At 36.4% G+C, this 25,728-nt stretch overlaps 2 protein-coding genes across 2 annotated transcripts in view; both read left to right on the forward strand.

Moving 5' to 3' along the window:
* Window positions 1-1,219: 1,219 nt before the first annotated feature.
* LOC136840932 (acidic mammalian chitinase-like) lies at window positions 1,220-6,526 on the forward strand. The gene is given in 11 exon segments (XM_067107896.1): window positions 1,220-1,381; window positions 1,995-2,140; window positions 3,214-3,357; window positions 3,809-3,940; window positions 4,052-4,303; window positions 4,586-4,771; window positions 5,139-5,270; window positions 5,562-5,741; window positions 5,901-6,020; window positions 6,382-6,474; window positions 6,476-6,526. Coding segments are annotated over 11 exon segments (1,473 nt in total). The 5' UTR covers window positions 1,220-1,329; the 3' UTR covers window positions 6,512-6,526.
* Window positions 6,527-11,155: 4,629 nt separating this feature from the next.
* Window positions 11,156-25,728, forward strand: part of LOC136841175 (acidic mammalian chitinase-like) — a 33,212-nt gene continuing 18,639 nt past the window's right edge. The window contains 8 exon segments of the mRNA XM_067108215.1: window positions 11,156-11,284; window positions 12,818-12,963; window positions 14,218-14,361; window positions 14,568-14,699; window positions 14,980-15,231; window positions 15,862-16,023; window positions 17,812-17,934; window positions 18,295-18,422. Of these exon segments, the coding sequence (XP_066964316.1) occupies window positions 11,233-11,284; window positions 12,818-12,963; window positions 14,218-14,361; window positions 14,568-14,699; window positions 14,980-15,231; window positions 15,862-16,023; window positions 17,812-17,934; window positions 18,295-18,422 (1,139 nt within the window). The 5' untranslated portion in view covers window positions 11,156-11,232.

The following is a 25,728-nucleotide window of genomic DNA, read 5'->3' on the forward strand; positions in this document are numbered from 1 at the left end:
GCAGCGAGCCAGCTGGAGTAGCAGCAGCAGGTATCCGTACCTGCGAGTCAGGTCATGGCAGCAGAGCAGCGGAGAGTATTTGAGGACGAGATGGTTGCCGTGTCGGCTCTGTCATGGTCGTCGTAGATGGAGGAGGACGTCAGTACGTTTCTTGGAGGACGAGATGGTTGCCGTGTCGGCTCTGTCGCGGTCGTCGGTACTGGAGGAGGACGTCAGCACTGTGCTTGAGGACGATTGTTGTCGTGTCGGCTCTGTCTTTGTTGTCCTGCAGTGTTCCTTGAGCTGCCAGTTTATTTGTGTAATTAGTTTTGCTGCCTGGGTATTATTTACATTTTTGAACTTGTTAATTTTTGTCAGGATTATTGATTTGGTTTTACATGTATATTTTACTGACTCCATTTAACTGTGCTGCTCGTGTTATTTGATCATGTTACCTCATTAGTGTTGTTACTTGTGTAATAGTTTTTTTGGACTTGTTTTCAGATTTAATGTTCAGAATTATTTTTAATTATCTTCACTGACACTCTTAAATGTAACGTTTGTGCCGTTAATGGTCCCTTATGATATTTATTTGATTATTCTTCTTTAAAGTAATTTGATTACGCTGTTGATGATTTGTTTTTACAATACTTAGAAGTGCTGTCTCATTTTGTATTGTTTATCAATTTATTACTGACACATTTGTATATAAGTTTAAATTGAACCTGACTCGCATGTATATAACTTTTTGTAAATAAATTAACTTTAAGGTAACTTTTTTTGTTTTGTTCTGCTCCTCCCCCTTTGTTTGTCACCTCTCGTCAGTCATTACAGCCCAATTGCTTGTTTATTTTAAAGAACCTGTCGATCTCGAGAGGCGATCGATCTTATATATATATATATATATATATATATATATATATATATATATATGTTCATATATATATATATATATATATATATATATATATATATGTATATATATATATATATATATATATATATATATATATATATATATGTTATATATATATATATATATATATACACACAATAAAAACCATTGCACCTTGTGAAATAATTTAGTATCTGTGTCTATTCGAACAGCCTTGCAATACAAGTTTATTTTTCTCTTTAATATTTTTATCTTGAATCTTGCCGGCTGGAAGAGTTCCCTCATCCACTTAGCGCCAAACTGCGCCGTATAATCGCTGAAAAGCGATGCATTCAGTAGGTTCTCATAAAGCAACAAGGAACGTGTGAAACCAATGCCTGACGCTTCGAGGCCTTATAAGATACAATAATAGCAAGGCCATTCTTGCAGGCTCCCAGTCTCGTCTCCACTGAACCATGAGGTTGCTGCTGTTGCTATCTCTTATTTCTCTCTCCCTCTACCTCACAGGTAAGCTGATACACTTGTTATTGACATTAACAATCCTATTTATGGTAAGAAATAACAGGGAATTCGCGTTGAAAAATTGAAAATAAAGGATGAAGTTCTAAATGAGAATGCAAAACGAACTAACTCGTATTTGGGCTTTAGGGGAAGTCATTTAAAGTTTAAACATTTTCCATGTCTTGCTGATTAAGTTCCATTGACGCGAAAAGATCTGCACAACTGATGGTATGGAAGCTATGCGTTTTTAGCAGGTTCATAGGTCACAGGGTATGAAAGTAGCATGAGGCTCAAAAGTTGAATTTTAAATGGGCCTTCAAAGTTCACAGATCAGATCAGACCCTGAAAACTTCCTGCCAGGCTGGCACTACTGAATATTGTTTGATCATATGTAAAAGCTTCAAACATGAGAAAAAGCGAGAGGTGATTTTTATCGTAAAATTAGTTGTATCTGATTCTGCAACTGGTATGTGAAATGTAGCAATGGCTCCTGTCCAGTCCATCTTTGAACCCATCCACTATTAGAAGAAACAAGTTCTTAGTGAAAAAAAAGTTGAGTCACTGATTTCCTTCAAGTATTTTTCCCTCGCCAATGAGCATGACTTTTGATGCCTCACAGAGGGAGTGACTTTGGTGTGTTACTTCAGCTCCTGGGCAGTGTACAGACAAGAGGCCGGGAAGTTCGACATAGAAGACAATGATCCTACCTTATGCTCCCACCTCATCTATGCCTTCGCTGGACTTGGCACCAACAATGAGATCAAGGTAAGGAACACGGTATCGACTGGCTAAAGTAATACCTTTTTTGTTTCTTAATCTTTACCTCTCTGTCTATCTGTCTATCTATCTATCTATCTATCTATCTATCTATCTATCTATCTATCTATCTATCTATCTATATATATATATATATATATATATATTATATATCTATATATATTCATTTATAGACCATATATATACATGTAAATACTACACACACACACACACACACACATTAAATACGATATATATATATATATATATATATATATATAATAACTACATATGCAGGTGTATACACACACATATATATATGTATATATATTTATTTATGATATATATATATATATATATTTATATATATATATATATATATATATATATATATATACTGTTTATATAATACATATAGATATATATATGTATATATAATATATATATATATATATATATATATATATATACTGTTTATATACATATATATATATATATATATATATATATATATATATATATATATAAATATAAATATGCATATATACAATTTCTTACCAATAAATTCACATGAAATTATTTAGTAGCCTGAATCTGAGAGATGAACACGACCTTTTATCCAAACTAAGAAAAGACCATAAACAATACTCTAGGAATCCGTATCAAATTGATCACCGTAGAAAGTCGCGATCTAAATAAAAAAAGAGGCAACTTCTAGCGAATATATTTTTTCTATCAAAGGTTCAAGTTAACACAAACATAAACTGAGTATTCCCACATATAGGAATTATGCAACAAAAACATTATCTGGGAATAGGTCATAGTAACCTTATAGTGAAAAATGTGGAGTCAATTCTTAAGACAAGATCTTCCAAAAATAGTTTGAATTCTGTATTTAAATCTCTACATTCAGTAAAAATGGTATTATTTATACGAAAAATCCCAAGTCATGATTTGTAAAATTAATGTCTTTTAGTATCTTGAAATGGGCCTTTTGTCCATATACTTAACATGACAACACGGACAAGTAAATTTATTTGTTACAACTAAATTTTGAAATGAAATTTCTCCCAAATGCGTAGGTCTTAGATCCGTATAACGATCTGTGCGAAAACTGGGGAAAGTGCGGTTACGATCGTTTCACTAAGCTGAAGGAGAAGAACATTTATCTGAAAACGATTTTGGGCGTTGGAGGATGGAACGAAGGATCCACCAAGTACTCGGAGGTAAGATAACAGAAGTATGAGCCTTATGGAGTGCCTCGCATTCATCGTTTCATTATTCAAATCCTGCCATGAAGTTAAAGTGTGACACTTCATTCTAATCCTTAAATACACTCGCCAAATAGCGCTATTGCTCTGGAAGAGAGATCTTTTACATAGAATATATTTAATAAATTTCCCTTTGCACTAAGACAGTAACGGGGGCGATTCCAAAATTCCATATTAGTTTTAATAACCATCGAGCAAATAGGCTTAGTCATTTTTTCAGAACTGAGGTTTCAGGTTCTGATGGATAGTTCATAATTATGTGATGAGACTCTAAAATTGCAGTTCATGAGTATAATTTAAAGCCGAAAACGAACCCAGAGCGTCACACCATTCAACTACCACTCGTCTTTTACGAAAAGCAAACCTTTCGCGCGATTAATACTTCACCGTTATTTTCACATTTAAGATGGCGGCAGATCCGGCCAAAAGGAAGATCTTTATAGACTCAACGATAACTCTGCTGAAGAAGCATGACTTCGATGGTCTGGACATGGACTGGGAGTATCCAACGCAAAGAGGTGGAAATCCAGAAGATTATGTAAGTTTACGTGACTGAAAATTGATTGATGATCTATTTGAATACCGAAGTCTTTTTGAGAAGGGAGCGAATAACGGAGTTTGGGATATTTTCAAGTCCTTTGTGTTTCAGGTCAATTATATTAGCCTGCTGAAGGAGCTCTCCGAAGCCCTGCATGCCGAGGGCATGATTCTGACCGCAGCCGTATCTGCTGGTAAAGCCACCATAGACCCTGCCTATAATATTCCCGAGATGTCAAAGTACCTGGACGTGATCAACCTTATGACCTACGATTTGCATGGAAGTTGGGAGCCTTATGCTCACCATCATTCCATACTGTATGCTCATCCAAACGATACGGGCGAGACTCTATGGCTCAACCAGGTAGGCATGATTCAAGCGACACATTTTCCATAGAGAATGTTATTAATCTCCTTAAGAAGAAAAATTTTAAGAGATGCGACAGATTTATCAACCGTAAAATCCAGGTTTACTTTGTAGCATATGACTAATTATAAGTTTTTAAAATATCAAAACATAATATCAAATGAACTACAAAAGAATAATGATGAATTATGAAATTGATATTTCCTAGCTTCTCAGATTCAAATAATCGAGAAATTAGAACGGAATAGATGCATTTTTCAAAATAGATTGCCCCTCTAGGACTTCGCTGTGAACTACTGGCTCGAAAAAGGAGCTCCGAAGGAAAAGATGGTCTTAGGGGTCCCATTTTACGGACGCACTTTTAGACTTAAAGACGAAACAAACACTGGCATCTATGCTCCGGCACCGAACCCTGGGATGGCTGGACCCTATACAAGGCAAACTGGATTTTTAGGCTACAATGAGGTACAGAGATAGCTCCATGTTATTGCGATTTTTAGCCGTTACCATTAAATTTGCTGAAATTTAATCCTCCTATTCTCAAGTTTGTTAATAGGCAGATGCTATGGAATTACGTAAATCGTATTTACTTTTACCTTTCAGATTGTAAATATTTCGTATGAAATATTTTGAAATATAATTAATAAATAATTTTTTTATAAAGTTCAATCACTTCGTCGCCATTTTCAGAACTTTTATTAGAAGTAATATTTAGAGCTAACACCTCCCAATATGAACTTTAACTGAAATTTTATCATTATCTTCTCAAAACATACTATGCATGCATAAACTAGAACCATTTGGGTATTATTCCTCTTGGTTTCTGTTACAGATTTGTGAAGCACAGTTGACAACCTCATGGACAATTGTGCATGATCCAGACATGAATGAGCCCTATGCTTACTACTTCCCTTACAACTATATATGGGTAGGATACGAGGATCCCGATTCCGTTGCAATTAAGGTAAGGAACTCTACAAACAATAATAGGCTTTGGCGTCCCTTTAGGGCATCATCTGAGTAACTTGGACTTTTACGAATATTATCATTATGGCAGCGTCTAAATTACACCTCCATCCTGTCCAAAGTACTTAAACTATTTTTTTATTATCTTTGTGAATCCTAAATTGATTGATATCAACTGAGCATTTTTACAGGCAATGGAAGTTCTTTCATTTTAAACTACTTTCTTTTCGTCGTCCTCGCTATTCAGAAAGTAACAGTTGCTAGCTGAGTTTTGACTGGCTTTCCACAGGCCCAATATGCCTTAGATAAAGGCCTCGCTGGTTGCATGGTGTGGAGCGTCGAAACAGACGACTTTCATGGTACCTGTCACGGTAGGAAGTTCCCTCTTCTCAACACCTTGCTGGAGGTCCTCAGCGGCGGAATCGTGACTAAACCGCCAACAGCCCCGCCAAAAACGACCACCACGAGGGTTAGTAGCGATTTCAAAGGAATTTTACCTAAATTTTTCACTATATTTAAGTTATGTATTAAGTTTCCTTAGCTTGAACAAGAACTTGAGAAAATACATACTTCAAATATTTTATATCTATAAAGAGATGCAAAGACTCATTTTACCTTCAACTGAAAGGACCCATCAGCGCCGACAACTACAACTCCAAGAGTGACAGGAGCCCCTGGCGTTCACTGCAGCAAGATGGGTCCTAATGCAGACGAAGGTGACTGCACACATTACTACATCTGCGATAAGGTAGGATATCGAAGTGGAAACAAAACTACATCCCTGAATGCTCTGTCTTCTGTGGCACGTATCGTGCTTAAGATTGTATTTTGATTTCAATCTAAAAGAAAAATGTTTGTGCTTCTTTCTTTGCATGCGATGCTAAAGAATACGATGCGATGCTATAGGATACGAAGTGAAAGCAGAAACTATTGCATTGATATAAGCACTAAAAAATGTAATCACACTTAAACGTAGTTATGACTTGTGAATTATCACACCGGAAAAGAAGAGAATCTAAAAGTAATTGAGTTACTTTATACTTCGCTAGAAATTCTAAAAGAATAGGTATCTACTTTAATTAGTCAATAATCAATACCTTTATTTCTAGGATTCCTCAGGGTGGATAGAGTTCGAATACCACTGCTCGGACGGAACCCTTTTCAATCCCGTGGGTCTAATCTGCGACTGGACGGACAGAAAACTGCTCTCAAGGCTATTGCCCAAATGACTGTCCATAAATAATTTCGGTTCAATAATCAGCTGAACGATAGTTCTTATAAACAGATGCATACAAACACCAGCGCATATATATATATATATATATATATATATATATATATATATATATATATATATATATATATATATATGCCTACATATACATATATATATATATATATATATATATATATATATATATATTATATATATATACTACATACATATACATTCATTACATTATATATATATATATATATATATATTTATATATATATATATATATATATATATATATATCTATAATCTATTATGTATATTACACTGCTAATGCAGAGACTTATTACGATGCAACTTCATGAAAATAAAGGTGTTCTGATCATTTTCTTAGTTTCATTATACAAAATGTGTCACTCAGCTATATTTTAATGAATATCAATGATTATTTTCGTACGCATTTCTATTAAAATACTCAGTAACTTACGTTGTTTTATTTTATTTATTAATTTAGTTCCTTTGATGGCCATCTCAAGGTAATCTATTTAAAATTAGCAGGCTTCAGTAATGAAAAATTCCAGATCTCATCTTTTTCTTTCCTATTTAGAACATAAAAATGCTCACTTAAAATAGGAAGGATTCTCTTAGTTGAAGGTATATATCTTATAAAAGAAATTTGTCCTATATTTACGTGGAAGTTGAAGGGGGCGGCGAAATGTCTTCAGTGGGCTTATGTAAACAGAGGAACTGAAAAAGGGAAAGGATATCTAAAGACCATGAGCAAGAGGAGAGTATGACTTAACCTCTCCTAAAATGATAACCAGATAATTCCTTAGCTTGAAAGTAAAAAAAAAAAATATGCAAGAATGGTATAACTGAACGTTAGTGGCGACCTTTAGTGAATCAGTCCATTGGCATATTAAATACGAGAGAAGTTAAATATATCTTAGTTTAACCAGACCACTGAGCTGATTAACAGCTCTCCTAGGGCTGGCCCGAAGGATGAGATTTATTTTTACGTGGCTAAGAACCAATTGGTTACCTAGCAACGGGACCTACAGCTTATTGTGGAATCCGAACCACATTATAGCGAGAAATGAACTTCTATCACCAGAAACAAATTCCTCTTGTTCTTCCCTGGCCGGTCGGAGATTCGAACTCGCGACCAACAGAGTGGTAGCTGGGAACTGGTATGCCGGGTATTCCTGGGTATTCTGAAAGGAGGGACTTGGCCAGGGAACTCAGTGGTAGAAGAAACTTAAGACAAAGGCCGAGGGAACCACTCGGCGGTTGGCGCACTGTGAAAAAGTGCAAGTAAAGAGGCTGGAGATTTATCAGAGTAAAACCGAAATACAAACTGAAACATAATTTTCATGGGTCTGGAAACTCAATTTTGTTCCACTGTAACTGGAGTGAAAGACCCAGTTATTAGTGAAACAAACTGATGAAGAGTGGGAACTTTGTGTAGTAGGTGGAACCTGGTAAATCGTCTTTCTATACAGATGTAAAACCCGTCCAAAGCCGGGAAACCTCCACACATGTTACGACATGCAATTTAGATCATGCGAAGGACTGATTCGTCATCGTGTAAAGGCTACGACAATCGTTCAAGTTATCTCTGGAGACATAAAACGACCTTTTATCTAACCCAATAATTAAATAAAGAAAAAAGAAAAAGAAAAACTGAATAGACTGGAGCCATATCCCTACGAACCATAAACGCGTCTTCTGTAAAACAGGAGGTTCAAGTTTAGATGAAATGATCTGAGGCCCCAGGTTGACAGTAGGTTTCAGTAAGTACGTAAAAAGTGGAATGGATGCAAAATTAAATATGAGAATATGAAATTTGCATGCTTTTGTTCTGCTGGAAAACAAAAGAATAGGTCCTGGGGACAGAATAAAGAAAATATAAAGAAATTAGTTTGTGAAATTTGAGAGCACGATCTTGATGCCCGCTGCTATACTAAATTTCACGTACTTAGTAGTTCGTACAACTATGAAAGTCGAACAGGAGTAATGCGTTTGATAATCATAGCCGATACTTGAATTCTCTTCAAGCCTAGCCTTTTAAATCCGGCTTACAGTAACTACAGTATATGCTGGCTAAAGTTAGAACTGGGATGGAATGGAACATAAAATTTAGGCCAAGGCCAAACGCTGGCACCTATGAGGTGAATCAGCAATGAAAAGGAATTTGGGAATACAAAGGTTTTAAAGGTGTAACAGGAGGAAAACCTTGCAGGCACTATGAAACAATTGTTAGTAGAGGGTGGGAAGATGGAAGAAAAAGAATATGAGCAGAGGTAAAGTAAATCGAATGAAAGGGGTAGCAGCTAGGGGCCGAGGGGACACTGCACAGAAACTTAAGTAATGCCTACAGTGCACCGCCTGAGGTGCACTAACGGCACTACCTCACTACAGGGAAAATGTGTCAACTGAAGATGCGTTTTGAGGACCATTAACGGTTTTAACAAAATGGGTATGGATAGAATAGGACAGAATACAGAATTTAGGCCAAAGGCCAAGCGCTGGGACCTATCAGGTCATTCAGCGCTGAAACGGAAATTGACAGTAAAAGGTTTGAAAGGTGTAAGAGGAGAAAACCTCGCAGTTTCACTATAAAACAATTGTTAGCAGAGGGTGGGAAGATGGAAGAAAAAGAATATGGGCGGAGGTAAAGTAAAAGGAATGAAAGGGGTAGCAGCTAGGGGCCGAGGAGACACTGCACTGAAACTTAAGTAAAGCCTACAGTGCACCGCGTGAGGTGCACTAACGGCACTACCTCACTACGGGGACAATGCGTCAACAGCACGTGCGTTTTGAGGAGCATTAATGGTTTGAATGAAACAGGTATGAGCCAAAACCACTGGAGGCCTTGTATGAGATCCCTTTCGGATAGGACTGGGTAGGTTCCCCTTGTGTATGACTGATTACTAATTATACAGCTGCTCAGTTGTTTTGCCTCTAACGTTCTGATAAGTAACAGTTTAATGCATACTGGCCTTGAGGTTTCCCTCTCTCATTATTTAATTTTTCTTGGTGAGTATAGGCAATGTGAGGGCGTCAAGTTGCCAGTTCCCACGGCCTAACTTTTATAAATAAAACCTTTCTCTGGATTCTGGCACACTGAAGAGGCACAAGAAGAATATTCATGGGAAGACGTGAATCAAGGCGAGGAATATGATAATCGTCAATTGACTGAAAATAATACGAGCAGGAGATCTTGGACCCAATTCAAGAAAAAGCACCGTTGTTGCTTAATTCAAGGCTACAGCTGTACAATACAATACAAGGATACAGACAGTAACTCTAGGGCTTTCAAAGTCATGAATGGAACCGCATAAGAAATATCCCATAAGCTGCAAAATAAAGTGAAATTCAGGCACAAAGACCATGGTAATGTAAAGACGTCAGATGTCTCTTCCTTTCCCATCAATCACGATCATGTATCGCATCTATCAACACAGCGAGAATCTCATGTATATGTTTGTATGTAGAATTTCCTGGCCTTTTCGCCAATATATATTTTATCACTGTATGTATACTATGTCTCTTATTATTATTGCTACTTGATTGACAGTTAACAAACACCAATTGCTCTCACTCAGCGTATGGGTCACGGCAACCGCAGGCTGCTATGTACACCTGTACCCAGGTAAATAAATTAGTCAGTACCCAGTTCTGTCTCTTTGACCTCACTGTAAGATTTGGGTGAAAGAATCGTAACTTTTTTATTGAAAGCATTTAACATACTTTTTTTTATTAAAAGCACTTAATATACTTTTTTCATTAAAAGCATTTAATATACTTATTAAAAGCATCTAATATGCTTTCTTTATTAAAAGCATTTAATATATGTTCTTTCCTTATATATATATATTTTTTATCGCTCAGAGAATGAACCACGAGCATTCGCATCAGAGGGAGTCTCAGGCTACTGAAGAGTGCACGTCCTAATCTGGAACGGAATATTTTTATATATTCAAGAATAATTTATGCCTTGACATATAAAAAATATATAGATGGAATATAAAATTTAGGCCATTCAAAGATAAAAATAATGTTGAAGCAACTGTCAGAAGAGGATTGAAAGTTAATGTGGAAGAAAGAGAATTTGTACGGAGGTATAGCAAAAGGAATGAAAGGGGTTGCAGCTAGAGACCGAAAGGATATAATTCAGAAGATGGAACCTATTCGTATGGAACAAGCCCACAAGGGCCATTGACTTGAAATTCAAGCTTCCTAAGAATATGAACACTTTAAGTAATGCCTACAGTGCGCCGTGTGAGGTGCACTGCCGGCACTACCCCTCCCCACTACTGGGATAAAAAAATATATATATAAAACAGCGATGCTCTCTAGTGCACGTGTACGAACACTGATATCAGCACACGAAAAACTTTGGTTCAATTATGCTAAACTTACAAACGCTATCTGTCATCATTCGAAAATCCATCTGGACTAATTCCCCTGCATATCCTTATCTCATCTACCAACGCAAAAATCATTACTGGGACAAAAAGCTGAAAAATGTCTTTTTCGACTTATTTCTCCCACGGAGGGTCTTCAATGTTGAAAAAACAAGTTCATCCTGCAGCGCGCATCTCACCCATGTTGTTCAAACAAAAATAACATCAGTTTTCCTAGTACTTTTTCTAAAGAGATTCGCTGACGTGGAAGATTTGTGCCTTTATAAGATCAAAGTGTGGCAGGATTTGCTTGGTCTGACTGATAATCAACAACCATGAAGTTGCTCCTTTTGTTCTCGGTCATTGCTTGCACTGTCTACCTTACGGGTGAGAACTATGGAGTTTTAATTTAGTTAGAGAGAGAGAGAGAGAGAGAGAGAGAGAGAGAGAGAGAGAGAGAGAGAGAGAGAGACAGAGACAGAGACAGAGAGAGAGAGAGACAATAACTCAATCTATTGTGTATGTATGTATATATATATATATAATATATATTATATATATATAATATATATACATATATATATGTATATATATAAATAATCGTGTGGAACAGAAATAAATTTCTGACTCACATCAGGATCGAACCCCGGTATTTCAATTGAAAGGCAAGGGCACTGCCCACTAGGCCATACAAGTCACAAAAGAAGTTGGAACCTGAGGGCAACTGCCCCCAAGGAATTACCTGGGCAAGCTCAGGTTCCAACTTCTTTTATGACTTGTATGGCATAGTGGGCAGCACCCTTGCCTTTCAACTGAAAGACCTGGGTTCGATCCTGATGTGAGTCAGAAATTTATATATGTTATATATATATGTATATATGAATATATATATATATATATAATATATATATATATATATATATATATATATATATATATATATATATATAACATATACTGTATATATATGATGGAACTAATGAACAGGTAAGCACGTGCTTCACAGATATAAATTTCTGACTCATATCGGAATCGAACCCCAGTCAGGGCGCTACCAACTGACCCTCACCTGTGTGAGTAAATTAGTAGCGCCCTGACCTTTCATTTCAGAGACTGGGGTTCGATCCCGATTATTGAGAAATTTATATATGTATAAACATATATATATATATATATATATATATATATATATATATATATATATATATATATATATATATAGTATTTGTAAAGTTACAATGATCTCTTAACTTTTAGATTTCTTAATACTTTTTGATACGCCAATCACTGCAAACCTTGTATCCACTTGAGACCATAAATGAGGAATTTTTTCTTCTGAGGTGGAACTCAAGTCTTACTAGCGAACCCCACCATTAAGAGCTTGTAGTGATAAGCTTATCCAGAGTGTAAATAAATCGAGAAGTTATGAGGTTATTGTGGCTATTAAAAATTCTTTTATACAATGGTCTACATTTTCTACTGTGTTCGAATGATTACACTTTACTTATTTTTTCTTAATATTAATTTTCCTATGTTGTAACTGGACATACTAACATTAACATAATTCGTTGGATTAACGGTTAAGAGTTGGCTATTTACGAAGTACAAACTCTAGGCCTATCTAAAGAAAACTAACATTAATGGGAAAAATGCATAATAAATATATTCATTAGCGTATACATAGTTTTATGAAAGAAACCATCAACAAATACCGTCACGTCAAATAACATATGCAAGTAGTTCTATCAAGTGTCGGTACTGTATTAGTCTTAGTTTACTGATCACAAAATTTTCAAATATTTCCTTCAACAGCTCACCGAAATTTCACATTTTTACATTATCTATTTCAAATTCACAAGAAATCCCCGGATTTTTAAAAACCAGTGTGTTGTTTTATTTGTTTCCACTTTCACCAAGCAGAAGCGAAGGCCCTGGTGTGTTACTTCAGCTCCTGGGCTGTGTATAGAGCGGAGCCTTATACATACGATGTGGAAGACAACGATCCTTTCCTCTGCACCCATTTGAATTACGCCTTTGCTGGACTGGGTGATGATTATGCGATCAAGGTGAGACGCTGCATTGCGCGATACCTGCCCCTCGTTTGAGACTTGTGTTGTTGCAAATAGAATGGACAAAAATTTTTGTCTAGGAAATTAAGCATCACGCTTCAGTAAAGGTAAAATTCATATTACCTAAGAACGCTGAGTTTCAGTTACTCTGTACTCTGCCCTCTGTAAATGAAGTTTGCGATGTGCGTATGTGATCATAACGGAGGATACCTTAATCTTACTTATTCTGTAAAACCTTCGGGAAACCATTTCCTACTTTCGTTTCGCTGCATTTTTCAGTCGGGCAAGCGTATCAGCCGCTTTGGCTGACCAAGATTTTGATATTTGTTTCAAGGTTCTCCTTCTGTGTGTGTATATATATATATATATATATATATATATATATATATATATATATATATATATATATATATATATATATATACATATACAGTATATATATATATATTATATTTATAGAAAACCATTCTCAAAGCATCCTGCTTTCAGTATAGATTAACGGATCGTTCAATTTTAGAAAATGATCCGCATGCAATAACGGTACCAAGAACTGTGTCCCCAAGGAAATCAAAGTCTATGAATAAACTCACTTTTTCTATTTAATAATTCGTCTCAGATTTCAGGCCTCCTTTATATTTGCCGAACTGAAGTTTATAGCTTATTTTCTAGATTTGTCATCTACAAAGAGAAGCTAAAAATATTAGGAATAAATATAATAAGCATAATATCCGGTTATGGATATAGCCATGATTCTATTTACATGCTTATTCTTCCATTTATGGGAATATGGTATTTTAATTTATATGTGTATATATAATATATATACTGTATATATACGAGTATATACAGTATATATATACAGTACATATTATATATATACGGTATATATATATATATATATATATAATATATATATATATATATATATATATTATTATATATATAGTATATTTCATTAACACACATTACACATAGATATATATATATATATATATATATATATATATATATATATATATATATATATATATATATATATATATATGTGTATGTGTGTGTGTGTGTAAAGTGTGTGTGTGTGTGTGTGTGTGTGTAATCTTTTCAAAAGATCATCAAATCCAAAACTAGATTACCACTGAATAACCTAGTTTAAAATCATTATCATGGATTTTAGCTTTTTTTTTTAAGTGAATCCTGCACTTTCGTTTCATCCCTTCCTTTGTGCATTAAAGCCTATGTTGCCTCCTAAAGGTCCTCGACCCATGGAACGACCTGTGCGACGGAGGGGGCAAATGTGGCTTCGATCGTTTCACGAAACTGAAGGAGAAAAATCCCGATCTCAAGACTCTGCTGAGCGTTGGTGGCTGGAACGAGGGATCGTCCAGGTATTCAGAGGTAAGAAGACTTCGTGATGTAGAGAGGGTTTCATATTGTTTCTCTCTCTATCGCTAATTTATTCACTCGCTCTGTAGAAAATATGCACCCCGAAACTCTGGTATTTTTTCCTCATTTACTGCAAGAATAATGACATTTTGCGGCTGCTCTATAATGAATACTGGTCAAAATAAAGAAAAATAATAAGTTTCACACGCCCCCTCAAGATGGCCGCAGACCCGGCTACAAGAAAGACCTTCGTCGATTCAACCATGACGTTACTGAAGGAACATAACTTCGATGGAATTGATCTTGACTGGGAATACCCAACGCAAAGAGGGGGCAGTCCCGACGATTTCGTAAGTTCATCATTACATCGATGTTTGCTTTGATTACCTATTGTTTAACTTCACACATATGGAGAAGTCTTGACTATCTGTCCACTTTTATTTGTTTTTTATTTACTTTTGATCACTATCACTGTGAACGTACTGTCTCCTTCTTATGAAAAAATGACAGTTACTGATCTGTAGAGGGAAGTCGGCCAGTTCGTTTCACCTAACTAGAGATATTTTCATTGATGTTCTTCCATTGAACTTTTGCAATCTCCGACTCAAGGAGTCTTTTATTTCCCTTCAGGTTAACTTCGTCACACTCTTGAAAGAGCTGGCCGAAGCCCTGCATCCCGAGGGCATGATACTGACAGCGGCTGTCGCCGCTGGCAAGGACATAATCGACCCTTCCTACGACGTCCCAGGCATGTCCGAACACCTCGACCTCATCAATCTTATGACCTACGATTTGCACGGCAACTGGGAAAAGTACACACATCACCACTCAATCCTCTATGCGCACCCTAAAGACGAAGGATACGCCCTCACCCTCAACCAGGTAAATACCGAATTCTCTTTTTTTTTTTTATTTACAAAGGAATAACAAATCACATAAGTCACTCAATACAAGGGTGTGGGGTGAAATCTTGAAACGGTCCACAGTAATGCATTATTTATATATATTGCTTAATGCAAAGTAACCTTCGTTTGTTTGTCATGCCTTTATTCTTGCTAATTATCATCCGGAGGAGATTTGCTGGTTTTTCTTCAGAATATTGCAATATGTAAGGCTTTCTAGGACACTTGTTACAGAAAATACCATCGCATCGAAAACTAAAGATTGACGAATATTTTTCCTCTTTTATCGCAATGAAAATAATTACATGCTTCAGAGAACTTCAACTGCATGAAGCATAATTGAAGATACTTCATAATCAGCACAGGATTTCGTATATTTTTGGCTAGAAATAATATTAGAGCTATAAAACACTAACCACAAAACCTTGAAAATTATTTCTCCAATGATCTGTCTATCTTTCTGTTCATCTGTGTCTATTTACTTCCTTGTCAGACTATTCTAGAAAAGTTCATCTGTCAAGTTTACATCAAGTTCATCTGTCAGTTTACATCTGCAAACGAATACCTGCGATCAAGAAACATTACTTAAAATCTGCGTGTTCTTCTCCAGGACTATGCTGTGAACTACTGGATTGAAAAAGGAGCTCCAAAGGAGAAGTTGGTATTGGGCGTTCCTTTCTACGCCCACACTTACACACTAGACTCTGCTGCCGAAACGGGCATCTACGCCCCAGCGTCCAACCCTGGTCCTACTGAAGGAGGATACAATCAGGTGGAGTATTGCGACCTTTGGGATTGCCATCAAACCCCAAAATAATGCTGTCAATGGAATTTGATATGGCATATGCTGCGCATGCTCTCTCGCTCCCTCTGTCTATCCATCTATCAGCCTTTATAATTTTCAAAGATTCTCACATTTTCAAAATGAGTTGTTTCCAAAAATTTCTTCACACAAGTATTAGGCAGCTATGGATTAGAGGGACATCGTCATTAAAGCATCTCAGAATATAGAAGACTCGGCTTTTATAGCTTCGATCAACACTTCTTGCTTAACGGATCTTACTTTTGTCAATACTTTCGAGCGATTATTGATAGCAGTGTTCCCTCCACTCCCTCGTCGCCATTGCTCAGTCAGACTTCACAGGAACACAGACACTGTGAGGGAGTCGCAAACTTGAGAGCCAGTTGCTCTAATTAGCCCTTCGTATCATACACGTCCGGTTGTCTTCACATTTCTTCGCCCACTTACATCCAAAAGGTGGGATTGGCATCATATGAGAATACATTAAAATGTGCTTTCCTGCAGTGACTGCGCTTGTTTTGGACAGTCTTATATATATATATATATATATATATATATATATATATATATATATATATATATATATATATATATATATATATATATATATATATATATAGAATCTACTGGTCACTTTTACCAGACATGTATATGTATTCTAATAGCCACAATGCCCTCTTAACCTCTCGATTCTTCGCGCTCTTTTGATATGCTTGTAACTACGAAGCCGTGACATCCAAACACAAGAAATGAAGACTTGTGATTTGCCCGTCGCGGGAGACGAACCCGGGTCACCTTAACCACAAGGAGGTCACGTTGCCGACCTTCTCGTAGCCAGGTCGGCAACGTGACCTCCTTGTGGTTAAGGTGACCCGGGTTCGTCTCCCCGACCGGCAAATCACAAGTCTCTTCACTTTCTTATATTTGGATGTCACGGCTTCATAGTTACAAGCATATCCAAAAAGCGAAGAATTCGAGAAAGTTAAGAGGGCATTGTGGCTATTAGAATTACATTATATATATATATATATATATATATATATATATATATATATATATATATATATATATATATATATATATATATATATATATATATATATATATATATAAAATATATAAAAATGTGTGTACCATTGAATTTTGGAAATGATTGTAAATGAAGAGCAGCCATCTTAGACAAGAGAAGATGCCAGTCTTTTAGTATCATTAATTACTTATAATCAGTAGACGCGAGAGACTTCCTTTACAATTGAGAGGTTTGATTAACATCTTTCTTTTCTCTTATTTATATCCCAAGTCACAAAAAATTCACGGTAATGTTAACTTATAATGATTTCGAAATATCCATGCCTTTATAAGTAGTAATTCGACAGATGTCCTGTTCCACAGAAGTTGCTTCTCTTAGAAGAATCAACCCGAAAGACAGATTTTTGTATTTTGAACGGTAAGAAAAATAGTAGTTCCAAAAATGTATTATACACTAAGGGTTTTTCTTTTATATGTCCAGACCTCAATGTATGCCCTATGAAAAGTGTTTTCTTTGAAGAACAAATCAGAAAGGATTTTTTTCACAGTTTCGCAGCAAGCAGTTCCAATAATGTAGATCCTACCGAGTTTTTATATGGGTCAGTCCCACAACTGGCATTTCAGATGGTCGAGAGAAGACCATTTTCCTTTTGAAACATTACTTGAAAGATAATTCCTCTATCCGACCGCTCTATTAAGTGCTCCCATTGACGTCTGTTCCACTCCCAGATCTGTGAATCACAAATGACGGAAGACTGGACCATAGTTCACGAACCTGAAATGAATGAACCTTATGGGTACTACGGCCTCAACTGGTTCGCCTACGAAGATCCTACTTCACTTGGCATCAAGGTAGGCATCCTATATGTATATGTATATTATATATATATATACATACACACATATATATAATTTTATATATATATTATATATATATACACATATATATAATTTTATATATATATATATAATATATATATATATATATATATATATATATATATATATATATATATATATATATATATATATATATATATATATATATTTACGTATGCACGCAAGCAGAACTTTTTATTTATATGTAGATTCATTTTCCTTCAGTTATTGAATGACATTTAACATTTGTGTAAACCTAATTAGCATCCTTTATCTTGCAGTGTGCTTAGGCATTTATCACTCGATAAACAATATTCACTTTATTGTTCACAGGCCAAATATGCCGTAGACAAGGGCTTAGCTGGTTGCATGGTATGGAGTATTGACACAGACGACTTCCACGGCACATGCCACGGGGAACCTCGTCCTCTGCTGACCGCCCTCAAAAATGGTTTGCAACTTTAACTGGCGGTTTACTTCAACCAGAACACTTTGGTAAGCGCATACCATAAAGTCAACTATTTCTGACACTTTCTTCACGGGATAATAAAACTATTTTAAAGGCTTTCTTCCCGTGACGCGGCAATTATTTCCGTTTCTTCTGTCCGAGTGATCGAAAAAATTATTGCTGACGTTTGTTTCTTACGATCTGGCATTTTCCCGAGGTTTCTCCTTCAAATGGTCGGATAATTGCTTCGTACATTTCCCTACGATCATACAATATTTCAGGTCGTTTCCTCTCAATCTTTCTAAACAAATAAAATGGAAAGTCATATCATCAATAACAATAAAGCGCAAAAGAATAAAATATATATGCACTGCTCAGTCTTCCTCAACTTGGTAAGAACATTAGAAATATAGAGGTTTAATACACAAGATAAGGGTCTTTTTTTAACCTCATTACTATTATTATTATTATTATTATTATTATTATTGTTATTATTATTAATGTTGTTGATGGTGCTGATGATGATGATGATGATTAATAATAAACAGGACAGCGAGAAGACAGGAAATCATTTCTTCTTTTTATTGACACCAACGTTTCGTGAATCCTTTCCATTAATCAAGGCTATAATAAAATTAATTTTTGCAGTATTTAAAAAATATGCTAAAATGAGCTAATAATTACAAGAAATTTAATTTCGTAATATAACAGTTGTTAAACTAAAAGTGCAATAAAAACTACGAAGAGGTTTTAAGCTAAAAGTGATTTACAATTATACATAATTCAGTGAAATAACAGATAAAAAATGCATACCAAAAAGGAAAGGGTGTTGCCGGACTTACTGTTAAGAGGTGTGGCTGGTAACTGATACAGAACAGAATTGTCATAGACGATATCAGAGAAAAAAAAAGGGGAGAGAGAGAGAGAGAGAGAGAGAGAGAGAGAGAGAGAGAGAGAGAGAGAGAGAGAGAGAGAGAGAGGTGAGTAATAGGCAGTTAGACAATGTGTAATGGTGCAGAAGTAGTTTGGTTGTTTAAGGAAGGCGAGAGTTTCTTGATGTAAAGAGATTCTACAAGAAGGAGCGAAAGGCCATCGGTAGTTTGACAAAGTATTTTGAAATTATTTCACATAATATCAGTTTTACATGAGTCTGAATGGTTCCTTATGGCCGGAAATTCTTTTGATTTTAAAATGCAGCCAAGTGCGATAACTGACACCTCTGTTATTAAACTTAAGCTCATCATGGAGTAACAATGTTGGGGCCCAGTCATATCCCCCCAAGGACATACTCTCCCCGGACATTTTCCCCTGACATATTCCCCTCCGGACATTTTCCCCCCAGACATTTTCCCCCTAGTATACAGCAAGTTACTCAATTACCCCCATGATAGTTTAAGTGGTTGGGATGCACACGACATGGCTAAGAACAGCCCACAATACTGTGGGGGTTTGTTTACGTATACGTAGTCAGTAGCCTAGGCCAATCATGTCCGAACGTACGGTTAATTGCTAAGTTCGGAGTAAACAGTTGAATAGAGCCTAGTATGCAGTTTGTCGACAGAGCTATATATCCTTGTTTTCTGTTACTGCCTTCCTCACGTCGCTCGTTTTCTGTAACCCGTGGCTAGCACGCGCAGTGCAACATTACCGCCTGCCAGAACATATGAGCTTGCCAAAAATCTTTCAAAATGTGGATAAGGCGTGAAGCGCCATTCCGCCACCCCAAAAACTGAAAGCCGAAATGTTAAAAAAATGAACATTAAAAAGTAGCGTCCGTTCTAATGTAGGTAGGGAGTAGCCTAACCGATGTTTCTTATGTAGGCTACAAGTAGCCTAGGCTAGCGGTGTCTGCAGGTGCATCAAGGTAGACTACCCGAATGTTGTAGCCTGTTGTAACTAGAATGTACTGAATATTTTAATCCTTAATGCAAAAAATAAACTAGTATTAATGACACTTTTCTTGTGTATTTGACACGAATATTTTAATCCTCAATGCATTTATGTTTTTATCAGTTTTCATTGTTCAGTAAAAATACAATAAATCATGCATGACTCTGAGAAACAAACAAACTTTCGCTCTTATTGTATACAGTAGGTAAATGTCCAGAAGGGAAAATGTCTGGGGTGAATATGTCCTGGGGGAATAGGCTGTCAGAGGGGAAAATGTCTGGGGGGGAATACGTCGGGGGATATGTCCAGGGTGGGGAAATGTCCTACTCTCAACAATGTTATAAGAATTTCTTCAGGGCGACTCGATTAGACATTAAAATAAAGGTTACTTTTTTTGGATATGAGAGGATCGCTTCAAATATAATGAATATGACAGTTATACCTGACATTTTACGGATTTGGGTTAGATCGCCATTGACGTGAATTTCCATGGTAATTCGCTCTTAAATCATAAAACTACTCCAACTCCGAAATTTTACTCTTTCCAGGCAATGTGCTTATTAACAGAGGTGTACAAACCTGACAGAACAGTTTGTTACTGGCGCCCATCATTATGAGCAAAAAAAAAAAAAAAAAAAAAAAAAAAAAACGAGACTTGCTGGATAACTCTCTAATTGAATTCATTAATATTGTTTTTCTGCTCTATCTCACGTTTGTCTGCTTAGTGATTTCGCGACGGCCCATATTCTTCGTAGGTATGCAAATATTTCTGAAAATTATCTCAACATCCACAGCAACTCCGATAACAATAATTAATTGTAACAACCATAATAGCAATAATGGTGACAATCGTATTACTAAATCATTGACGCCAACAATTTTATGATAGTGTCACATTAATTGAAAGTATTGTTTAAAACTGCTATTTCTTGATCTTGTTTAAATTTTGATACTATGCTATTACTTTCAGGGTCAACTAGCAGAGAAACTACAGTCGAAAGTATTCCATCACGAGCAATAATCTTTTCTGAAGATTCGCACATCAATAAGTCTTAAGGATACCAAACTTCAAATAGCCAAGAATAGCATAAGGATATCGACAATACTATGAATAGCGTTAGGTCTTCAGAATTTCTGATATCAGTGTATCTCAGTTATTTGGGAAATGAAGTATCTTAGCAACAGCCATCATGAAAAACAAGATGGCCTCGGGAAATAGCTTCTGGTAAGCTGAAGAGATCCAGTACGTACTTACCGACTCGTCTCACTTTCTAAGCCCAACGTATCATGTTAATAGATATGGTTTAATTACAAAATTTTCCAAACTTTTATTTTTGCTGGCTCTGTAACTGTACAACTGAAAGCCGCGTACTATGCAGTGTTATTATCAATCGAGATCTCGGCATGCAAGATTGTGAGATGATTCGACACCACCATGCTACAAGAGAAAATGAAGGCTCAAACATAAAAGGTGCAATTCAGAAATAATCCTCACGCTCTCTGGATATGCCTATTGAGACGGCGGTGGTGAATATCTAAGCATACAAAAATCAGTTTCTCTTGCTCATGTCTTATATCACAGCGAGTTGGCTCCTTGATTGAGTGGACTTTGTTTAAGGCGAAAATGCTTGCATATCTTTTAAGAAGCTTTGTTTGATGTGAAATGCTTGCATATCTTTAAGAAACTTTTGTTTGATGAGAAAATGCTTGCTTATCTTTAAGAAACTTTGATGTGACAATGCTTGCATATCTTTAAGAAACTTTATTTGATGTCCAAATGCATGCATATCTTAAACTTTATTTGATGTGAAAATTCTTGCATATCTTTAAGAAACGTTGCTGATATGAAAATGCTTTCATATCTTTAAGAAACTTTGTTGATATGAAAATGCTTTCATATCTTTAAGAAACTTTGTTTGGTGTAAAAAATGTTTGCATATCTTTTCAGAAACTTTGTTTGATGTGAAAATGCTTGCATATCTTTAAGAACTTTATTTTACGTAAAAATGCTTGCATATCTTTAAGAAACGTTGTTTTATGGAAAACGCTTGCCCACCTTTAAGATACTTTATTTGATGTAAAAATATTTGAATATCTTTAAGAAACTTTGTTTGATGTGATAATAATTGCATATCTTTAAGAAACTTTGATGTGAAAACGGCTGTATATCTTAAAGAAACTTTGTTTGATGTAAAAGTGCTTGCATATCTTTAAGAAACTTTGATGTTAAAATAATTGCATATCTTTACGAAGCTTTGATGTGAAAATGCTTGCATATCTTGAAGAAAGTTTGTTTTATTTAAAAATGCTTGCATATCTGTAAGAAATAAAAGATTTTTGACCGCTTCGTCGTGGTTCTAATTCCTAGCCTCATCTCTAAACAGGTGAAAATAGAAAATTAGGGAAACCGAGAGAAGACGAAAATATTCAAGTGGTAATAATATCAGGATAAGATGAGGAAACTGTCAGTAAATATCTTACAGAGTAGAACAATAAAAGAATACATAACTTTCAGGGAAGGCCTTATATAATGAGCCCACTACTGCTTAAAGAAAATCTAATTGCATAAAATATTATAATACTGGAACTGCTATTGATACTTTTCACAAGCATGCAATTTTACACACACACACACACACACACATATATATATATATATAGTGAATTTATGTTTGTTTGTATATTTGTGGGTTATAGAAACCCGAACAGCTCGACCGATCTAGACAAGATTTGGACCGTTGCCAGCATTTGACCTAACTTAGATGATAGGGTAGGTTTCAAACCCGTACCCGTCCCCCTTCCCCTTGTAATTTATGTGGTAAATAAACTCTACTGGTTTATCATACCTCATTTCATGTACTCGAAACCACAGAAATATATTATTGAAAACGCTTTTCAGTCACTAGTAAAAGCTGGATAAAAGGGACAGACAAACACAGTAAATTCTGGATAAAAGGGACAGTCACCACAGTAATACCTGGATAAAAGGGACAGACAGCACAGTAATACCTGGTTAAAGGTGACAGGCAGCACAGTAATACCTGGTTAAAGGGACAGACAGTAAAGTAATAAATGGATAAAAGGGACAGTCACCACGGTAATATCTGGATAAAAGAGACAGTCACCATAGTAATACCTGGATAAAGGGGACAGACAGTACCGTAATACCTGGTTAAAGGGGACAGACAGCACAGTAACACCTGGATGAAAGGGACAGTCACCACAGTAATACCTGGATAAAAGGGACACACAGCACAGTAATACCTGGATAAAAGGGACAGTCACCACAGTAATACATGGATAAAAGGGACAGTCACCACAGTAATACATGGATAAAAGGGACACACAGCACAGTAATACCTGGATAAAAGGGGGACACAGCACAGTAATACCTGGATAAAAGGGACAGTCACCACAGTAATACCTGGATAAAAGGGACAGTCACCACAGTAATACATGGATAAAAGAGACAGTCACTACAGTAATACATGGATAAAAGGGACAGTCACCACAGTAATACCTGGATAAAAGTGACAGACAGCACAGTAATACCTGGTTAAAGGTGACAGGCAGCACAGTAATACCTGGTTAAAGGGACAGACAGTAAAGTAATAAATGGATAAAAGGGACAGTCACCACGGTAATATCTGGACAAAAGAGACGGTCACCATAGTAATACCTGGATAAAGGGAACAGTCACCACAGTAATACCTGGAGAAAGGGGACAGACAGTACCGTAATACCTGGTTAAAGGGGACAGACAGCACAGTAACACCTGGATGAAAGGGACAGTCACCACAGTAATACATGGATATAAGGGACACACAGCACAGTAATATCTGGATAAAAGGGACAGTCACCATAGTAATACCTGGATAAAAGGGACACACAGCACAGTAATACCTGGATAAAAGGGACAGTCACCGCAGTAATACCTGGATAAAAGGGACAGTCACCAAAGTAATACATGGATAAAAGAGACAGTCACTACAGTAATACATGGATAAAAGGGACACACAGCACAGTAATACCTGGATAAAAGGGACAGTCACCACAGTAATACATGGATAAAAGAGACAGTCACCACAGTAATACCTGGATAAAAGGGACAGTCACCACAGTAATACCTGGATAAAAGGGACAGTCACCACAGTAATACCTGGATAAAAGGGACACAGCACAGTAATACCTGGATAAAAGGGACAGTCACCACAGTAATACATGGATAAAAGGGACAGTCACCACAGTAATACATGGATAAAAGGGACAGTCACCACAGTAATACATGGATAAAAGGGACAGTCACCACAGTAATACCTGGATAAAAGGGACACACAGCACAGTAATACCTGGATAAAAGGGACAGTCACCACAGTAATACCTGGATAAAAGGGACAGTCACCACAGTAATACATGGATAAAAGAGACAGTCACTACAGTAATACATGGATAAAAGGGACACACAGCACAGTAATACCTGGATAAAAGGGACAGTCACCACAGTAATACATGGATAAAAGGGACAGTCACCACAGTAATACCTGGATAAAAGGGACAGTCACCACAGTAATACCTGGATAAAAGGGACAGTCACCACAGTAATACATGGATAAAAGGGACACAGCACAGTAATACCTGGATAAAAGGGACAGTCACCACAGTAATACATGGATAAAAGGGACAGTCACCACAGTAATACATGGATAAAAGGGACAGTCACCACAGTAATACCTGGATAAAAGGTACACACAGCACAGTAATACCTGGATAAAAGGGACAGTCACCACAGTAATACCTGGATAAAAGGGACAGTCACCACAGTAATACATGGATAAAAGGGACAGTCACCACAGTAATACCTGGATAAAAGGGACACACAGCACAGTACTACCTGGATAAAAGGGACAGTCACCACAGTAATACCTGGATAAAAGGGACAGTCACCACAGTAATACCTGGATAAAAGAGACAGTCACTACAGTAATACACGGATAAAAGGGACACACAGCACAGTAATACCTGGATAAAAGGGACAGTCACCACAGCAATACATGGATAAAAGGGACAGTCACCACAGTAATACCTGGATAAAAGGGACAGTCACCACAGTAATACATGGATAAAAGGGACAGTCACCACAGTAATACATGGATAAAAGGGACAGTCACCACAGTAATACCTGGATAAAAGGGACACACAGCACAGTAATACCTGGATAAAAGGGACAGTCACCACAGTAATACCTGGATAAAAGGGACAGTCACCACAGTAATACATGGATAAAAGAGACAGTCACTACAGTAATACATGGATAAAAGGGACACACAGCACAGTAATACCTGGATAAAGGGACAGTCACCACAGTAATACATGGATAAAAGGACAGTCACCACAGTAATACCTGGATAAAAGGGACAGTCACCACAGTA

This window comes from Macrobrachium rosenbergii, chromosome 8, assembly GCF_040412425.1.
Source record: "Macrobrachium rosenbergii isolate ZJJX-2024 chromosome 8, ASM4041242v1, whole genome shotgun sequence".
In the NCBI taxonomy this organism is placed as follows: domain Eukaryota; kingdom Metazoa; phylum Arthropoda; class Malacostraca; order Decapoda; family Palaemonidae; genus Macrobrachium; species Macrobrachium rosenbergii.